The sequence below is a fragment of the Lissotriton vulgaris genome, chromosome 10 (assembly GCF_964263255.1).
Source record: "Lissotriton vulgaris chromosome 10, aLisVul1.2, whole genome shotgun sequence".
Lineage (NCBI taxonomy): Eukaryota > Metazoa > Chordata > Amphibia > Caudata > Salamandridae > Lissotriton > Lissotriton vulgaris.
Window position 1 is genome coordinate 979169585 of NC_141698.1, and position 21235 is coordinate 979190819.

A 21235-nucleotide genomic window follows, 5' to 3' on the forward strand; every position below is an offset into this window, starting at 1 on the left:
GCCCCTAGGGGCCATGTTTAGCTGCAAATTCGTCCCTGCAACAAAATCGGCCGAAAACCGGCCCAGCAAAGTGCTCAGACCTCCCCCTGGGCACTTTGCCGGGGCCGGTTTTGGTTCCCAGTCCGGCCCTGTCTGGATGGGAGGGGGAGGCACGGACAACGGGAGTGCGGGCAGGGGGAGGGGGTGAGACAGCACAGAAAAATAAAGAAAATAGTGCTCACAGTCTAAATGACACATACCGGGCCAGTAGCCCTGGGAGGATACAAATGATGACATTGCTGTAATAACGAGGGACTAACAAGCCTTTAAATCAAGCCGAAGGCAGCATTTATGAAGGACACAAGCCAATGAAAAATATTGGCGGGGAGTTGGAGGGGCTTCCCTCATGTACTGAACTACAGCAGATCTTCACCAGAGCAGCGCTTGCGCACTTACTCGAGGCTCGACCTAGGAAAGAAATGCTCACTCAAGAAAACTTACATGGACACTTAATCATTTTTTATACAGTGCTTAATTTATAAACAAAAAAAGAAATAAGTGCCAGGGCCCAAGGTTTTGCACACTGGTCCACTGTAGCTGACACTACCACATCACTTTTTTTCCTGCTGGTTTAAGTTCAAGTTTTAGCATTTTGTAAATCTATATTTAAATAGTTTAATGCTACACTAATGAACTTTGCTTAAAAATACACACACAGCGCCACCATGTGCTGGTTTCGCATAAACTTTGCCGGTGTTTACAAATAGATGTTGGACTCCGGAAAACACTGACACAAATTAAGCACTGCATGTGCATGAACACCTACAAGAGGTACTTTTAACAGGCTCCTAACCTATGAAACTATGCCTTGCTCTAATTATTTCTGCACACATCTCAGCTTGCTCCAACAATGCTACATAGAAGGAAAAACTCTCCTGTGTGCAGGTTTCAAGGCGACAACCACACATTTTCCAGATTTCATATACTCAAATTGATTTACACAAAGAATTAATGTGGGTAAATTAAAGAATATGTACAAGGGCCCACATTATCAATTACCACTAATGTTTTAATGTCACACCTTTGTGAATCAACCCCATAATGTCTATTGTGCTCTCCATTCCTTATGCACAATAGAGGCTTGTTCTTTTGACAACATAGTGCGAATCCCTCACATAGGCGAACAACGTTGGACTAGATACACAAAGATTGGTGTATTAATAGGTGTGTCTCACTTTTGTATTCTTGCCTTACTTGTGAGTGTCAAGAGTACGAAGGTTTACACCTAGATCACTTCTGGAAATCACCATTACTACAAGAGTAAGGCACAGTGAAGTGTTTGTAAAACGGGCCCTGTTTCTGTACCTTTCACTAGCATGGGAATGGTGGAAGTTGATCGTGTCAGCCCACATTATCACCTCAATTAGCCTAGCACTTTGAGGAAGTACAGTGAGGGGTGCAAGTGATATGAATAGTGATGTTATGATTTTTTCTTGTTTTCACTATTAATGAAAGGCTTAGCTGCTTTTATTGTCCTCTGTGATGTTACCAATATTATGTGCCCTAGATCTCCACTTTTTAAAATAACTATTTTAAAATAAAGATTTTGAAATACATATACTGTTTCTAGAGATTTTCAATATGTAAATCATTAAAGAACGATCATTGGATAAACACTGATCCCTGTTATTAACCCAAAAGCATTGACACCACCGCATTTATGTATTGGGTGGTGTTCTGCAAGGCTACAATAACGTGTTTTCCAGTTTTAACGCTGGTTCATTGAGCTAAGTTCACTCATGTCACCTTTCAGTGTGAAGCTAAAGCTTGTAGTGTTGAGCTTAAGACTCAGTTTATGCAACACTTTTGGAAGTTAGTGAAAAGAGCATTAAATCAAATCAAATCAACTTTGTTCGATTTGTTTCAAATTAAAAATCATAAAAGTAGCATTTTAAAAACTTACCGAAGGAAATTTAAAAAGAAGAATACATACTAAGATTATATCTTTACATACCACTTGAATCTTACAGGCTCCTCTTCAGTTAATTCTTTGATGTTTATAACAAGAGTTCTATACATTAGTCAGCCTCATGGTGGGTTTCCCATATTATACTTTTTTTTTTTCAGTATGCACTTCAGGAATCCAGTCATAACACCCACACAATAAACATTTCCCAACTTTTGTAAATATAGAAAGGCAGGACAGCATTGCCTTCAGCCCCCTCTCTTCAACAATGGCAAAATCCATCTAGATCTTTCTAAACTATACAATTTACAAAATAAAATCACATGTATTGTCGCCTGGAGAGACATTTCATCGCAAGGACACCGACAAAGGTCTCTGGTCCAATCATTTGATGTAGGGAAGCTGACTAATCGATAGAAACTATCAAATCTGAATCTTGTAAGAACATAACTATACACCAGTCCAAGTATGGTTGAATAGTGGGGGATACAAGAGTTAACTGGTGTGGGATAACAGTACTTTTCTTTATTTCTGTAGCCGTTCTTAGGGACTCTAAGTATGACTGACAAAAACGTTAAAATCCTTCCTAGAAATTGTACTCAATGTTTTGGGGTTACTATAAAAATTTGGTTTACCCACGTCTATTAGAAATTTTCTGATATAATTCAGCCAAGTGATCTTGTTTGCGTGAGATTAAACCCATGGCATCTCCAATAATATCTCTGTTTAACTGTACTAATAGACGTCCAAACTCTATGCCATAGTAACAAAGGCTGCACCTTAATCAAATCAGAGATATAAGGAATTCCCAGCTCATTGTAGCAATTATAAACGAAAGAGCTCTGCGGTACTGCTAATAAAAGCCTTAAAGTATTTTCCTCTTTCTGTATTACGGCTACATCCTGGTATCCCCAGACTCCTGCCCCGTACATAGCTATACTCAAGCATTTTGCTTGGTAAATTTTAAGAAGTATCCCCGGGGGCTTTTGCCCAATTTATTAGAAAAATCCATCAATGCCCTGATTTACTTTTTGAAGACTGCCGGGTTCCATGAACCAGTATGATCAAGCAGAACACCCAGATAGGAGAATGTGTTAGTTTCATCTATCCTATCATTCCCTAGGGGCAAACTTTTACATTTATTTCTCCCCTTCCCACAAGTCTGTCATCACATAGGTCTTCTTGACATTGAGTTTTAGGCCCGACTAGCCATAAAATCGATATATGTCATAAGGGCACTCTGAAGGCCTGGCTGAGTCCTGGCCATAAGCACTGCGTCATGCGTGTAGAGAAGCAACACTATAGGCTTATTGTTTCATCCTGGCCGTTAGCTCCTCTTCTAAAGCATTGGTGCATAAAGAAAAGAGAAAGAGAGCCAGGACACACCCCTGCCTCACACCCTTCTCCCCAGCGAACAACGCAGTGCATTCACCCCCACTCCATATCTAACCTTTGCTGAGGCCCCAGCATAAAATTGCCTCAAAAACTGGACTAAAATTGGGTCAACTTTTAGGTCCCGCAAAATATCCCAAAGTCTATTATGGCTAACGCATTCAAAAGCGGCCGTAAGATCCACAAATGCTACGTACAGATCCCTTCTTTAGCTTGGGTATATTTCTCTGTTAACATTATAAAATGTAACACCTGCTCAATTGTCCCTAACCCTTGTCTAAAACCATACTGTACTTTACGTAGAATTGTATTATCCTCTGCCCATGCTTGTTATCTGTTCAGAACTATTCTACCCACTACCTTAATTGAAGAATCCAAGGGAGAAATCGGTCAGTAACACGCAGGGTTATCCCGTTCCCCCTTTTTAAAAATTGGAATGATCACAGATTCAGACCATGTCTTGATAAATCCCTTCTCACAGCAGGCCTTCAACACCCAAGTCAGCAAAGGGGACCAGAGTGCAGGAATGGTATTAAATAAGTCCATTGGAACGCCATCTGGCCCGGGAGCTTTACCACCTTTGCTTGCATTAATTGCTGCAGTAACTTCATCTAACGTGACATTCAGCCCTATAGGCACAAAGCTTTCCACCCCTCTTTATTCCCAAGAATCAATATCAGTTGGAAATTCTTCAGCCCCCCTAGCGCTATATACGCTTGAAAATAATTTAATCCAAGAATCTTCGTCTATAGCAACTTCAATCTTGGCTCCATCATAGTTTGAGAAAAATGGGACATTTACTGCCAGCCAGAATAAAGTGCACTCCCTTTTTTGTGAGGCCTCATAGAGTAAATCCCAAGCCTGATCTTCTAAATCTTTTTTTCTAACCAGGTTATAATTCTTCCTACATGATCTAATTTCTTCCTGGTTTCTCTGTTTTATGGAGGGCAACCTTCAGTTGGGTATAAGCTTTCGTACATTTAGCATCGAACCATTGATTAATCCTCACTGGGGATACCTTGTTATGGGCTCTTAACAGGTTTTGAATCTTAATTGTAATAGAGGAAAAGGCCCTCAACATTCCATTATAGTCTACACTGTCTTGTAGACACACTGCTAATTGTTTGTATGCATTAACAATGATCCGTTTAGTCACCTCTTCGGTAGTTATCTTGCCCCACCGTAAGGTGTAGCCATTATAGCGTGCTAAGGTAATATCTTGTGACACCGCTAGGTAACTATTATTTGGTTGTTCAACTAATTTGGGGATGATTACATTATTGCTCAGGGGCAAGTGATCGCTCAGGGTATTGGAATGGGGTTTAAACCATGTTGCATATCTATTGGGGACGATTATAAAATCTATAAGTGAAACTAGGCCTCTGCCAATAAACGTATGGGTAAAATCAACAGGCGGAGTACACAGAAAATGTACAAAACCCAAATCATTCCCTGCCATAAAATCATTAAACATTCTCCTCCTTGCAGTACGGGTGACATGTGGGATAAGTACATTTACTAAATCATGAACACCACACAGCCCGTATTCTACATTACAACAAATACCAGCATTAACATCCCCGCCCCACAGGGTGATCACATCAGTGCCATTTAGGACCCTTATTTTATGTAGTTCATCACAAAGCAAATTTATAATTTTACTCAATTTACCCTTTTCAATGTTATTATAAAAGTTCACTACGCATAGTACTTCAGTTATCATTCTCTGAAAGGGGCATATATTCATGACAACAGAAACTATCACCCGAAGATGGTTATATGATCTAAGTCACCATGTTATCAATTCACTTTTCTGGCAATGTTATTTAGGTCAAAGAATAAACTTAATTTTCAAAGAGTTCATATTTAAAGGCTGCATTTGTGCCACTATGGTCCAATACCCCATTTGCAGCCTGGGTAAAAAATGTTGTCCATACAGAAAAGAGTGACACTGTAAAATGATTGCAAAATAATTACTGAAGTGATGTTGGATATCGTCCCGGATCCTCCATGTTCAACAGGATATTTACTTAAGCATTATAGACTGCTGCTGAGGGCAATAGTGGTTGTGAAAACCTCAAACCCAAATTTATTGCCCGAGCCACAGGTGAGGGCCTTAAATAACCACTTAGGGGTATAGGAGCATTCTATCTACTGGGGATGTAATTGTATAGATTAAAATGAAACAAGCAGAAAGACAAGTATTGAAATGTTTGAGCTGAAGGTCTGTACCAGCAATTATGGGCCCTAAGCCACTTTATTGTGTTCAATGGAACTCTCAACATTCCAAAGTTCTAATTTTTCCCAAAGGTTGGCCCAAGTTAGCTATGCGTGGCCTGTTTGCCACTGATCTCTTTGCTTTGACAAACTTCATGGTCCTTTATTTAACAAAGTTTTTTGAGACCACAAACAGATCCAAATGGTCACATGAAGGATACTGGAACAGGAAACATTTTCTTCCATCCACATTTTTCAAATACTTTGTCATTCCAATAAATGGCATCACAACGTCAACAGAATTTATTTCCAAATGAATACATTAATATAGTTTCAATGTAGGAACGTAAACAAATACATTAGTTAACTCTGTTAATGTATCTATGGTTTATGTATAGTGCTAGTTTACACCATGATTCTGTAACAGAACAGGTGCAGTGGTTGTGGCTTAACCATGATGCAGTATGGGTATTTTAATAAAAAGTCATGATATATTTTATTGTTTTTCAGCAATATGTAAACAGCCCTGTGGTAAAAATATGGAGTGTGCCGCTCCTAACACATGTCGTTGCAAACCTGGCTATTCTGGATACAACTGTCAAACAGGTAAGTGAACATAAAAGACCTAACTTTCTGAAAAGTAGCAGATAGCCAATAAATAATTATTAAATTAAGATCTTAATTTTCCTCAGCTGTGTGTCGACCTGATTGCAAGAATCGTGGAAAGTGCATTAAGCCTAATGTCTGTGAATGTCCTTCAGGGTATGGCGGTCCTACGTGCGATGATGGTAAAGAAATTCCTTCCTTTTTCAAGATCAAAGTAATGAATTTCCATATATCTGATGTAACAGCATATTTATGATCTGCAATAGAACACCTTAGCTTCCTTTTCGTAATGGCAATGAATAAGCAGAAGCCTTGACTTTCTGCTTCACTTGTAGCTAGATCACTTTCCGCTGGAAAATGTGTGTCCCTACACAGGAATTGAGCTTTCTATTTAGTCAATTTTCTGTGTATTACAGTATTGTAGAATCTTCATAGCTTCAGCCTTTTCAGTTCCACATCAATGTAAATACCCTGTGTTTTCTTATACTTTGAATCTAAACAAGACGTTTTGCTCCAAGAGTGTAAATATACAGCCTTCCTCATGCTTTTGCTGAAAAACTGATAAAAAAGGCTGTAATGATGCCAAGTAAGTTGAGGAACTGCACAGACATCTGTGTTGATGTGAATCACCAGCATCCATTATCAGTGTCTTTGTTGACAAGTGTAGTTTTTTTGGACAGTAGAAGGTTTCATTTTTAAAGGAATTAAAAGGTGACTCTTTGTTTGGGACACATGGGAGTCCCACAAAAGATGTTCTCAAAGAGTCATAATGATAAATGAGAACTGGATATCCATAGATATGCTTCTAAAAGAGGAACAATTCAAAACCGATCAAAGTCCTAAAGCTGTGAACTCCAAAATAAAGGACATCAATTATAGGTAGTTCTGGTTAGCTGATGCTATGCCTGACATGCTCTTTGTTATCCTTGTTAGGGCTCTTCATACCAGAGGGGCAGGTAGGAATCATATGGTTATGTTATGTAGTTTCGAGTCCTAATTTTCCAGAAAAGATAGAACCGCTCCAGTGGACTTTCATGAGTGTCGTTTTTAGGTATCGCACAGGGAGACCTTTAGCTGCCATAGCAGCCTCATGTTTAAAGAAAAATACATACATATATAAAATACATATATAAAATATGTGTGCACATATTACCTGCTGGCAGGTCCCAAGAAAGGTATTTATATTTAGAACCTATTTTCCATAGGAAATCCGCAACATTCTATTTGGAATAGCTTTGGCGCCGGTTGACAAATCTTCGTGAAAGTTTTAAAACGAATGGCCATCTCCTGTCCGTTCCGATCCTGAAAGTCTCGGGGTGATTTGTGGAGCGGGGGCTGAGAAAAAAGGGGGGTCACAAAACGTGTTTTCCCCATGCAATTTTCTATTGGAACCGTTCATCAGCCCAAACTGCTGAACGGAATTACACCAAATTTGGCAAAGAGGTAGTCCGTGGTTCAGATTCATGCCTTTTGCTTGAATGGTGTAAATCCATTCAGTAGTTCCTGAGAAAATCACAATTAAAAGTACATATATATCTATGGCTGCGGATGATCCGCGCACGCTAAGTGCACCCTGCCGTGCACGAGCTGTATTCTAATTGGCTGTCAACACTCCAAATCAGGAAGTGTTGGCAGCCCTCTTGTGACTCGGTAGAACCGAGGCACAAGAAACTTAATAAAATAAAGGCACAAAACGCGAAAAGGAGGCAGGATAGAAACACCCTGATCCCCTAGGCCTGCTCACGGGGGTCCCACAAGGACCGCCAAGGCCAATTTTTTTTTTTTTTTACAAATCAACAAAATCCGCGCTGAGTGTGCAGATCCTGCCGATCCTCCCCCCCCAAAAAAACAAAGCACGGGCTCCCACGCTTCAATGCTAATTAGCCCCTGGGGGGGGCAAATCCCTGGGGCACTATAAAAAAAGTGTGGGGGCCCTAATCCCCCCCCAACACTGCCCTGGGAACGCCACCCCCTGGGGCTTTATCATAATATAGGCAGGGTGCTCATGGCCCCCCGCAACCCCAGGGACCGCCACCCCGAGGCTTATTTGAATTGGGGGGGTGTGCAGGCCCCCCAGCCCCAGGGACCGTCACCCCCCGGGTTTCTTAATATTAGGTGGGGGCTCTCAGGACCCCCGGGGACCGCAACTCCCGGGGCTTCTTTTTAATTAGTTGCAGGGGGCTCTTAGGCCCCCCCAGGCCCGGGGAGAGCCACTCGCGGGGCTAGAAGCTTTATTTTTAAAAAAATACCCTGTGTGGGGGGCTCAAGCCCCCCCACACGCCCCGGGGACCGCCACCCCCCGGGGCACTAAAGACTCAAATTGGGGTGTCCGTGATGGCGCCCCGAGTCCCACCACCCCCGGGGCGTTGTAAAATATAGGAGGGGGGCCGCGCAGCCTCCCTCCTGGAGCCTTGTCGAGGCTCTGGGGACCGCCACCGCCCAGGGCCGGCTCCTGCAGTGTCCCGGGGTGCCAACAGCAGGTTAGCTGCTCCCAGTGTGGAAAAGCAATGCTGGCTCCCGCATGACACGAGGAGCCGGCTGGAACCGTGGGGGGGGATTGGGGACCCCCCCATGGCCCCAACAGAAAGGGGGAGCCCCGGGGGATGAGGTCCCCGGGGCTATTAGTGGCCCGGGAGGGGGGCCACACGGCCCCCCTCCTCAAATGGAAAATAATATATTAAAAAAAAAATAAAGCCGGCCCCGGGGAACGGGGTCCCCGGGGCCATAAGTGGCCACATGTGGGGGGCAAGGCATCTCCCTCCAAAATACTAATAATTAAAAAAAATGGCCATGCCCCGGGGGATGGGGTCCCCGGGGCAAATTATGGCCTCGGGAGGGGGACCACACGGCCCCTTTCCCGATTTCTACATTTAAAAAAAAAATTGAGGAAAGGCCCTGGGGGATTGGGCCCCCAGAACTAATAAATTAGAAAAAGAAGGGGGGCTACACAGCCCCCTTCTTTAAAAATACGGGATCGTGCAGGAGACCACGCCCCCTCCTTGCACTGCTCTGCAAATGCGCCCCCTGGCGCGTTTACAGATGCAGAACAAATTCCCCTTGAATACTGGGGGTCCCTGGGGGCCAACTAGCCCACCAGGAACCTCCAGTATGCACCAGGGGGCTGCGTTGCAGAGAGGTGTTCTGAGGCCACGCCCCTTTTTACACTTCTATGCAATGCAGCACCGTGGTACTTACTTGGAGGTACCTGGTGGGCTAGTTGGCCCCCAGGGGACCTCAGGATTCAAGGGGACTTAATCCCCAAACTTAAAATCCATCATGGGGCACGTTTGCACATTGGTGAAGGTGGGGGGTGGGGCCCGAGGTGATGTGTGTGCAAACACACTCTGTGGCACGTTCAATTCTGAGGTCCCCTGGGGGCCAACTAGCCCACCAGGTACCACCAGTAAGCACCACAGAGCTGCGTTGCAGAGTGTTGTGAAAAGGGGCATGGCCTCTGAACACCTCTCTGCAACGCAGCTCCCTGGCGCATACTGGGATGTCATCAGTGATGTCACTGACCATGTAATGAAGGATGTAATATGTGACCTCATCAGTAGTGGATTGCGGGCACGCGAGTTATAGTTAGCAGAACTAACTATAACTGAGGAATTTCAATGGTTTTCTATGAGTGAAATATCCAGCTAACTATAAGTCCCCTAAAACCTATTTTTTTTTTAATATATATATAAATATATATATATATCTGGAAACCCTCAAACCACTTCCTGAGTTCTCCCAATGGCAGTCAGGCGAGGAAAGAGACACAGACCTCCGAGGTTTTTCAAGTGGGCAGTATTTTATTCAGTGACCCAAACACAACGCGTTTCAAGCCCGTAAGCCCTTGATCACGTGTCACAGGTTGAATACACCATCATTCAAATTTAAAGTGCAAAAGTGCCCCTCCCACTGTTTGCATCATAGATCACATGTGAGAAAACATAGAAAAAATCCTGTCGGTATAGTTTTCTAATATATTATCCATGTCGCTGTTTAAAATAGGCATTTTTCTATTGGCTATTAACAGAAAAATATATAACAAGCTTCTATCGTTATAAATATATAACTTTACATTCATATTGTCTTAATTTGCCACTGAATTTATAAAATAATAAATACAGTTCATATTAATTTAAAATTGCTTTTAGTGAAAGGCTGAATTCCTTTCTAATGGCCATATTTACAACAGTAATCATGGGGGAATAAATAACTGGTTAAATCTGTTTTATTAAATACCCATGTGTCGGATAATTTGTTATTGAGAGTTAGGATCACTCAAACCAGTTTTTTTAGTTTTCACACATTGCATAGTCTATAGTAATGGAGGGGTTTAGAAAAGTGCTAAAAAGTGCATCCCATGAGAAATTGTAAAGTGCAAGTGCAAATGGTGTGAATTTCTCAAATTGATCAAATCCATAATTTGGGTCCGATTTGCTGTATACCACAAGACAAAAAATAGACTCCTGAATCATACAGGTATAAACAGTATCATAAAATCCCAAGAGCATTTGAATATATAAAACCATTGTTTTGTTTTTGAGAAATTATAAGTGAAGGAAAATTACGTATACAAAATTTATATGCAATATTATTTACAAGGACAAATTCATATATTTACAATATTTACAAAACTGAAATGTTGAACCAACGGGTTAAGCTCATGCTCATATATATATATATATATAACAAAACAAAACCCTTTCAGGCATAGAGTGACACATAAATTATGCAAAAAAGGAGAGAACTCTGCGTAGTTCTCTAGTTTAGGTGGAGAGCAGCGCCTGTTAGAGCACTCTCAACACCAGGGACATCTGCTCACCTCAAATATCTGTTTTTCTATCAAAGTCTTTAAGCATAGGATTAGCAAAGTGCCATCCACGCTGAGATAGAAAAGGACAAAGTCTTTTGCCATTTCTACAGCAAAGTCTTTAAGCATAGGACTAGTACAGTGCTGTCCTTGCTGAGCTGTAAAATGACACAAGCCATTCATCACTCCAGGCACAGTATTACAGCTTTGAATTGGTGAAATACCAACTCAAGCCAACCTGAAATGAGTAAAAGCAACCCCTGACACAGTGTTTCGCTCTAATTAGAGCTCTTCAGAGAGGTATAGCTTTGTCCAGACACAAGGGAGCAACCAGTATAAGTCAAAACAAAACCCTTTCAGGCATAGAGTGATGCATAAATTATGCAAAAAAGAAGGAGAGAACTCTGGGTAGTTCTCTAGTTTAGGTGGAAAGCAGCTCAAGTTAGAGCACTCTCAACACCAGCGACACTCTACATCTGCTCACCTCAAATGTCTGTTTTTTTATCAAAGTCTTTAAGCATAGGATTAGCAAAGAGCCATCCACGCCGAGATAGAAAAGGACAAAGTCTTTTGCCAGTTTTACAGCTCGGCAAGGACAGCACTGTGCTAGGCCTATGCTTAAAAACTTTGCTATAGAAATAGGTCATATCTGTTCTAGGGCTGGTAGGCCAATGTCGGCTTTTATTGAATTATTATTTTTTTTTTTTCAGAAGGGGCATTTTTGTAATGGACTATTTTTTGTTTTGCTTTATTTTTGCAAGCACATGAATGCCACCTTCAGCTATGAAAAAGGTTTTGCATGTCATGCACACAGACCAAAAGCGCTTGAGCAATTTGAAGGTTGAAGCATAAGGCCATTTTTGTTAAGTGGTCCTATCATGCTCTAGTCTTCCAATGTTGGCTCAGACTGCAAATAGATTGAAGCTGTATCTCCAAATGAAATTTCACTCCGTTCAATTCTAAATGTGTTATTATTCATACTTCTGCTTTTCTGGGTGTGGGAACACCTGACTCAACTTCACTTGATGTGAATCGTGTTGATAGAATAACACTGAGAAAGGCCTACTATGCAGCACAGCAGTGGTTATTCCCCATTCTGTTGGTTTTAACTTTTGATAGGGGGAAAGAAGTGTGGCAAAACCAGCATGAATCAATAATTCCATTCACCCGGTGCTTTTGCAAATGTTTCCTCCTAATTCAGAATCTATCTCTTAATCTGTAGCATACAAACCTTTTCCTCTTTCCTCCTTAGGACTCTGTCCCATACCTATGTGAGTAACACAGGTTTCTAGTACAACCTTATGACTTTACACAGACGTAGCAATCAGTACAGAAAACTTCTTTCCAATTTAATGATGCTAGATTTTGTGCTAAATCATGCTAATTGGCATTATCTAGTATTAAGCATGGGTCCAGATCACAATACCTGGTCTAGTTTATAGCATTGGACAAGTTATTACATTAAAAAAAATGCACAGGTTATATATCATGTATGGCATTTTTCTTCTGTTCCTGCAGCATACTGCGATCCGCCTTGTGAGCATGGAGGGGACTGTCTGGCTAGAAATGTTTGCACATGTCCCTTCGGTTATCTTGGACCAAGATGTGAAACAAGTAAGCATGGCTGCACTGAAAAAAGGATTGTACGTTTGCGCCGACTCTGAGCCTAGTGTCTGTTTTTCTGTACTTGCACTGTCTGAAAGACATTCTTTTTGACACCGAACTTCTTCAGTTCTCCAAGTTATATTGTTTGAGCTCCAAAAGCGAAGGCTCGGAAACAGAAAGTTGCAATCACTGCTCAAAGTTTCTAAGCTTGATGTCTGCACCTCACGTGCTCACTTGGGTGAGTTCTATGTATTCTTTTTAGACTGTGCAGTGGAACAAGTTCAAGCACTCATTTCTATTCTGAAATTGCACACCAAGGGTCAAATGAACTCAGCTTTTTTGTGGTCCCAAAGGGGCTGATTCGCAGTATCGGCTCCTTTGTGATTGCAAAAAAACATTTTGGTATGAAAGAAACCCACACTGCGATTCGGGAGTATGCCACCGAATCGCAATTTGGATTTGTGAACAACTACAGATTTTATATTTAAAAGGGGAGTGTTTAGGGTGTTCCTTCCAAATACCGAATGGGAATGGTATGTATTAATATTTTGTGACCAAATTCTGGTCGCAATACATTAATACTTTAATGACTAGAAACTTACAGGTAAACCGTTTGCAAATGAGAAGATTTGCGCTTGGGAGCCCTACCACTTTATGAATGTTAACAACAAAAAAAGCTTTTTTAAGAGGAGGGAATGGTACAGGGGCTCACTGCGTATCATTAAACAAAAAAATAAATACACTTTTTTTTTTAAAGGCACTTCCGTTTCCTTTAATTGAAATGTTCTGCATTACAAAAAAGGAATTGTATGCCTCCCTGTGATGGCTGTGATTCCTAGTAGGTCATAATTTGCAGCCTGTCTCATTAATATTTATGAGGTAAGTCAAATTGCGACCCGCTACGAATTGGTAGTTTGCTACCAGTATCTTGCAACCAGTTGTAAGTACATCTGGCACCTAGTTATCATGTGCGTTCCACATTTAACCAATTCACAATTACAATACTAGTATTGTAATTGTGAATTGGTTAAATGTGGAACACACTCACTTTTTCTAGATCCCTTTAAGGCTCATCGAAAAAAGACCCGAGGAGATGTACTGTTATGAGTATATATGATAAAGGGGAAATTTTTCCTCGTTGGTCTATAAAGTCTTCCCTTGGATCCTAAAATCCCATTGTTGTGTTTACAGCTGTATGCGTTTGCCTAGTCTGATTGCAAATCTTCAATACACACTGTGTAAATCTGTTGGACAGGCCTCATGGAAGGCCCACTCCCTCCCCGCATGACAGGGCACGGACACCGGCTCTCCCGGTGTCACCAGAAGAACTACCCCGGCAACCCGCAGAAGCCACCCGCAACCCGTCCCCCCACGGGACGACTGCGCCCAAACATCCCAACATCGGCTGACCCGAGCCACCGTCAGCACCATTGCCCGGGCCCAGCCGCCATCTTGGACACTGCACCACGAGGCCGCGTGGCCTCAGCTGGACCCCAACCCTGGGCCTGGCCAGGCCCCGACATCGAGGCACCACCATCCACCCAGGAGGTGAACGGACCACTTGGCAGGTCAATGGGAGAGAGGAGTGTCGATGGCTCTCCCCCGCCAGGTGCCGATCGCCCCCAGCCTCCCCGGGCGCTGGCTCCACCCCCCTGCTGTGTGTCTGGACTTCCTCATCCCGGACCTCCCGACCTCCAAGAGCGAGGGTCCGGACATCAAAGGAGGCCAGACCTATAACTGGGGCAGCTCCAGAGCAGGAAGGCAGTTGTATCCTGGAGTCGAGAGACACCTAGAAGAACTCATCCTTGACGGACTGCTGGCGCTGCCGCAACCCTGCCTTGTGAATCATCGTCCTGCCTGCTGGCGCTGCCGCGGCTTCCTGCAACCTACACCTTCGTCGGGACCTGCTGGCGCTGCCGCGGCCCTCTGCAACCTACATCCTCGTCGGGACCTGCTGGCGCTGCCGCGGCCCTCTGCAACCTACATCCTCGTCGGGACCTGCTGGCGCTGCCGCGGCCCTCTGCAACCTACATCCTCGTCGGGACCTGCTGGCGCTGCCGCGGCCCTCTGCAACCTACATCCTCGTTGGGACCTGCTGGCGCTGCCGCGGCCCTCAGCAACCTACATCCTCGTCGGGACCTGCTGGCGCTGCTGCGGCCCCTCCTTGTGTGAACTACCATCCGAGCCCGCTGGCGCTGCCGCGGCCCAAGAACTCCGAGCTCGAGGATTGTGAGCTATCCATCTTACCACCTCCGTACCAAATCGGTACCAAGACTGTCCCGCTACCCCTTTCCCCACCAGAGACTAGAATTGAGAGGACCCTCGTGTCCCGATCTCACTGTATCGTTGATATCCTTGCTTCAAGAATCGTATATAAAGAGTGTTAACCTCATCCTTGTGTGGTGTCCATCTGTGGGGGGGAAGTTACTTGTCTGTACGATCGCTGGAGAAGGCCCTCTCCGGAGGCCTCTCCCCTTGTCCTCGGCCGACCCTCCAGGTCCCCCGTCTAACATTGGTGGCCAGCGGCGCGATCCGAACCAACGCATAATCGTACAGAGAGTAACTCACCCCACGACTCAAGCATGATGTCCACAAAAGAAAGCGGATCCACAGAGAAATTCCAGATGGAGAAACTAGAAGAGTACAACCATCGAGAGCTAAAGCAATTTTGCATGGAACTAGGCATTGCTACCACCGGGCTGAGCACAAAAGAGGACTTCAAACACGCCCTAGAATCTTGGGCAGAAACGGGTACGGCCGTACCCCAGAACCAAAACCTCGAGGCGCCAGAAACAAACACCCCTCTGACAGAAGGAAGGAGATCGGGTCTCTCCCGGGAGGAGATCCAAGAACGAGAGAAAAGCAGACTCCATGAATTAGAGTTGGCACGGCTCCGGTTGGACGGAGAGCTGAAATTGGCGGAACAAAAGATCACATTAGAACACTTGCGGCTCCGAGAGGAGCGGGAAGAGAATCAAAGGCAGAGAGAACTCGAAGAGAAAAAACTGGCATACGAACATGAGCGCAAGCTAGCAGAGATAGAAATGCGGAAACAGTATAAAGATCTCGGGTGCCCGAACGCCCGCACACCCCGGGCCCTACCGAACCAAAAGTCCACATCCCCAAGGATGTCGTCAGAGAATATTATCGAAACTACGATATCCAGCAGTGGTTCAAGGCCTACGAGATCGCCATGACCTCCCACCGGATTGATCGAAATGACTGGGGAGCCGGGCTATGGGGGAGGTTCGTCAATGAAGGGCGCGACGCCCTGCTGCAGCTCCCGGACCATCAGATGACATCCTATGACCACATGAAGGCCACCCTCCTCACTCGATACGGACTCACGCCCGAGATGTACCGCCAGAGGTTCCGCGACTGCAAGCGGATCCCGGGTACAACTTGGGTAGAGTATGTGAATTATTTCAGCCGAGCCTTCGAGGGGTGGATCAAGGGCAGCCATGTAAAAACCTACGAGCAAAACTTTAACCTCATTGTGTGGGAGCACCTCTCCAACAATTGCTTTGTCGAGCTCAGGCAGCACCTCCTCGACAGTAAATTGACTGAACCTCGGCAGCTCGCCGCCGAAGCTGACCGATGGGAAAGCACTCGAGTTGCCCGAAGTGGGCCAAATGATCCAAACAGAACCAACCAAGGTCCCCATCGCCCCCGAGGAGGAGGAGGCCGGTAGGGGAAACCCCCCGATTTGTCCGGGGTTCCGAGCTAACGTTACTTGCCAGCGGGCCGGACACTATGCCAACGACCCTAACTGCCCGAAGAACCAAAGTCCCATACCCCGCCAGGTCGCTGCCGCCGCCCTGGGAGAGGAGCAGGCTCCCGAAGATTATGAGGAGTACGAACAGGAACAGCCCGAGTGGGAACTCGCCGCCATGATCCTGGCTTGCCTAGGGGAAAGAGACATGATTCCGCGGGCTCCCCTACCCGCCAACACGAGGAAATACAGCCAGTGGGTGAACATTAATGGGCGCAAGGCCGAAGCCCTGCGTGACACCGGGGCCAGTGTGACGGCAGTCCGATGTCATCTGGTAACCCCCGAACAAATTTTGCCAAACGTTCTTTGCCCCGTCCGATCAGCAGACAATTCAGAGAGCCTGTGTCGGATGGCCTGTGTCCCCTTCGAATGGGGAGGAGTGTCCGGTATGCTAAAAGTGACTGTCCGTGATGATGCCCCGGTGGACTGCGTCCTGGGAAACGACCTCGAAAGTTCCCCCTGGGCAGCCGTTGAGAGAAGAGAGCACCTGGGGATGCTGGGCCTCCCGGACTGGGCATGCGTAACAACCTGGTCCATGGCCGCCCGCACCATCCCCAGTTCCGAAGAACCCGAATGGCCAGCACCTCCTCCCCCGATCATCCCAGAGGGAGACGCCCTCAGTACCGATCCCCCGGAGCAAAGCCGAGAAGGGCCCCCTCAGCTCCAGGAGCTTCCAGAACTGGCCCAGTGGCGCCAAGAGGGTGGACCAACCCAGGAACAATTCCGGCAAGAGCAGAAGACCTGTCCCTCCCTCGAGGGACTCCGACAGCAAGCCCTCGCCCAGAGCACAGGAGACACCGCAGGAGCAAACTGGATCTATTGGGACAATGACCTACTGTACAGCGAACAAAGAATTGCTGAATTAGGGGCCAGCCGGGTGCTGGTGGTGCCCCTCCGCTTCAGAGACTTCCTTCTGAACTTAGCCCACGATGTCCCCCTTGCCGGGCACTTGGGACAAGACAAAACTTACAACCGCCTGGTAACACACTTTTACTGGCCCAAAATGCGAAATGATGTCTCCAACCACTGCCGAGCCTGCCCCACCTGCCAGGCCAGCGGGAAGAGTGGCCGAAAAATCAAAGCACCCTTGCAACCATTCCCCGTCGTCACCACCCTGTTCGAATGGGTGGGAATAGAAATTGTGGGGCCCCTGGACCCCCGAACAGCACGGGGGCACCGGTTCATCCTGGTCCTGGTGGACCACACAACCCGCTATCCCGAGGCCATTCCTCTTCGGACCATAACAGCACCAGTGGTAGGCCGAGCCTTGATGGGGATCTTCTCTCGAGTGGGCTTCCCCCGGGAAGTCGTCAGCGACAGGGGCACGAACTTTATCTCCAAATATATAAAATCTCTATGGCAGCAGTGCGGGGTTACCTACCGGTTCACGACCCCCTATCACCCGCAAGGAAACGGTCTGGTCGAACGGTTTAACCGCACTCTCAAGGGGATGATCATGGGCCTGGAGGAACCCCTTCGTCGCCAATGGGACGTGCTGCTCCCGTGCCTCCTCTTCGCCTACCGAGAGGTTCCCCAGAAATCCCTCGGTTTTAGCCCCTTCGAGCTCCTGTACGGGCACCCTGTCCGGGGGCCCATCAGCCTGGTTAAAGAAGAATGGGAGATGACCCCCCAGAAGACCACCCCGGATGTGTATAAGTACCTCCTGACCCTCCGCAACCAGACCCGGCGATTCAGGGAGCTCGCCAAAGCCAATCTTGAGGCCAGTCAGGAAGACATGAAGAAATGGTACGATCAACATGCCTCCTCCATTGAATTCGAATCCGGTCAGCAAGTATGGGTGATGTCTCCAGTCGAACCTTGTGCCCTGCAGGACAAATGGACGGGGCCCTTCAAGGTGATTGAGCGCAAGAGCCCTGTCACCTACCTAATAGACATGGAGTCCCCCCGGAACCCCCTCCGGGTCCTCCATGCCAACAGACTCAAACCACACTTCGTACGCTCGGAACTCAGCCTCCTGATGGCAAACGATAGTGGGGCGGAAGAAGACTCCGAGACCCTCCCTGACCTACTGAGGACCCGCGAGAAAGATGGCTCAGTGGACGGGGTCCGACTCTCTGATGCCTTGACCCCGGAGCAACGCCAAGACTGTCGGGCTCTCCTGCTGCAGTTTGCGAACCTGTTCTCCCTCACCCCAGGGGTCACCCCCTGGTGCCTTCACGACGTGGACACTGGGGATAGTCCACCTATTCGACACAGGGCGTACCGAGTGCCGGATCGGGTGCGCGCCTGCATCCAGGACGAAGTCTCCAAAATGCTCGCACTAGGAGTCATCGAGCCATCCGACAGCCCCTGGGCCAGCCCAGTCGTACTGGTCCCCAAAGCTGCTGCCCTGGGCACCACCCCGGAGCTACGGTTCTGTGTAGACTATCGGGGCCTGAACGCTGTCACCCGAACCGACGCTCACCCCATTCCCCGGGCAGATGAACTAGTTGACCGTAGGGGGGCTGCCCGCTACCTAAGCATCTTCGATCTGACAGCGGGCTACTGGCAGATCGGCCTCACCCCCAGAGCTCATGAACGATCCGCCTTCTCGACCCCGGATGGCCACTACCATTTCAAAGTGATGCCATTCGGCATGAAAAACGCTCCAGCCACTTTTCAACAACTCGTGAACCAGGTGTTGGCGGGCCTTGAAGAGTTCAGCGCCGCCTACCTAGACGACATTGCTGTATACATCCGTCACTGGGCAGACCACCTCCACCACCTCCGAGAAGTCCTGCAAGCCCTCCAACAGGCCGGCCTTACCATCAAGGCCAGCAAATGCCAGATTGGCCAGGGGTCCGTGACCTACCTCGGACACAAAGTGGGGAGCGGTCTGGTGGCCCCCCTCCAGCTCAAGATCTCTGCCATCCAGTCCTGGCAGCCACCCGTCACCCAAACCGAGGTCCGAGCCTTCTTGGGGCTCACCGGATACTACCGACGGTTTGTGAAGGACTATGGTAGCATTGTGGGGCCCCTCACAGAACTCACATCCAAGAAAAACCCTAAAACAGTCAACTGGACCCTGGACTGTCAAGCGGCCTTCGAGAAGCTGAAGGCCGCCATGTGCACTGCCCCTGTGCTCCAGGCCCCCGACTACAGCCGGGAATTCATCGTCCAGACGGATGCCTCAGATCAGGGCATTGGGGCGGTCCTCTCCCAACTCAACGCCGAAGGAGTCGACCAGCCGGTGGCCTTCATCAGCCGACGCCTGCTGCCCCGTGAACAATGCTGGAGCACCATCGAGCGGGAGGCCTTCGCCGTAGTGTGGGCCCTCAAAAAGCTACGGCCCTACCTCTTCGGCACCCATTTCCGGGTACAAACAGATCACAGACCCCTGCAATGGTTGATGCAGATGCGGGGGGAGAATCCAAAACTACTACGATGGTCCATCTCCCTGCAGGGGATGGACTTCACTGTGGAGCATCGTCCAGGCCAGGACCACGCCAACGCGGACGGCCTGTCACGCTTTTTCCGCCTCGACGAGGAGAGTACCCAAGAGGATGGGTGACTCTCCCCGCCTTCAGCTGGGGGGGGACCCATGTTGGACAGGCCTCATGGAAGGCCCACTCCCTCCCCGCATGACAGGGCACGGACACCGGCTCTCCCGGTGTCACCAGAAGAACTACCCCGGCAACCCGTAGAAGCCACCCGCAACCCGTCCCCCCACGGGACGACTGCGCCCGAACATCCCAACATCAGCTGACCCGAGCCACCGTCAGCACCATTGCCCGGGCCCAGCCGCCATCTTGGACACTGCACCACGAGGCCACGTGGCCTCAGCTCGACTCCAACCCTGGGCCTGGCCAGGCCCCGACATCGAGGCACCACCATCCACCCAGGAGGTGAATGGACCACTTGGCAGGTCAATGGGAGAGAGGAGTGTCGATGGCTCTCCCCTGCCAGGTGCCGATCGCCCAGCCTCCCCGGGCGCTGGCTCCACCCCCCTGCTGGGTGTCTGGACTTCCTCATCCCGGACCTCCCGACCTCCAAGAGCGAGGGTCTGGACATCAAAGGAGGCCAGACCTATAACTGGGGCAGCTCCAGAGCAGGAAGGCAGTTGTATCCTGGAGTCGAGAGACACCTAGAAGAACTCATCCTTGACGGACTTCTGGCGCTGCCGCGGCTTCCTGCAACCTACACCTTCGTCGGGACCTGCTGGCGCTGCCGCGGCCCTCTGCAACCTACATCCTCGTCGGGACCTGCTGGCGCTGCCGCGGCCCTCTGCAACCTACATCCTCATCGGGACCTGCTGGCGCAGCCGCGGCCCTCTGCAACCTACATCCTCATCGGGACCTGCTGGCGCTGCCGCTTCCCTCTGCAACCTACATCCTCGTCGGGACCTGCTGGCGCTGCCGCGGCCCTCTGCAACCTACATCCTCGTCGGGACCTGCTGGCGCTGCCGCGGCCCCTCCTTGTGTGAACTACCATCCGAGCCCGCTGGCGCTGCCGCGGCCCAACCTTCCAGAACTCCGAGCTCGAGGATTGTGAGCTATCCATCTTACCACCTCCGTACCAGATCGGTACCAAGACTGTCCCGCTACCCCTTTCCCCACCAGAGACTAGAATTGAGAGGACCCTCGTGTCCCGATCTCACTGTTTCGTTGATATCCTTGCTTCAAGAATCGTATATAAAGAGTGTTAACCTCATCCTTGTGTGGTGTCCATCTGTGGGGGGGAAGTTACTTGTCTGTACGATCGCTGGAGAAGGCCCTCTCCGGAGGCCTCTCCCCTTGTCCTCGGCCGACCCTCCAGGTCCCCCATCTAACAAAATCACAATCTCCTACCTATCCATTTGGGATTTGAGGCTTTATTGCTGTTTTTAGTTTGAATGTTTCTGCATATTTATTGTTGTCTCTAAAACTTTGCTTCTGCCTGCTGCGTAACATACATT

The 21235-nt window shown here is 47.8% G+C and overlaps 1 protein-coding gene across 1 annotated transcript in view; it reads left to right on the plus strand.

Moving 5' to 3' along the window:
• VWDE (von Willebrand factor D and EGF domains) overlaps nucleotides 1-21235 on the plus strand; it is a 395553-nt gene that overhangs the window by 347146 nt on the left and 27172 nt on the right. The window contains exons 23-25 of the mRNA XM_086941980.1: nucleotides 6065-6160; nucleotides 6247-6342; nucleotides 12483-12578. Of these exons, the coding sequence (XP_086798106.1) occupies nucleotides 6065-6160; nucleotides 6247-6342; nucleotides 12483-12578 (288 nt within the window). The remainder of the gene's footprint in view (nucleotides 1-6064; nucleotides 6161-6246; nucleotides 6343-12482; nucleotides 12579-21235) is intronic.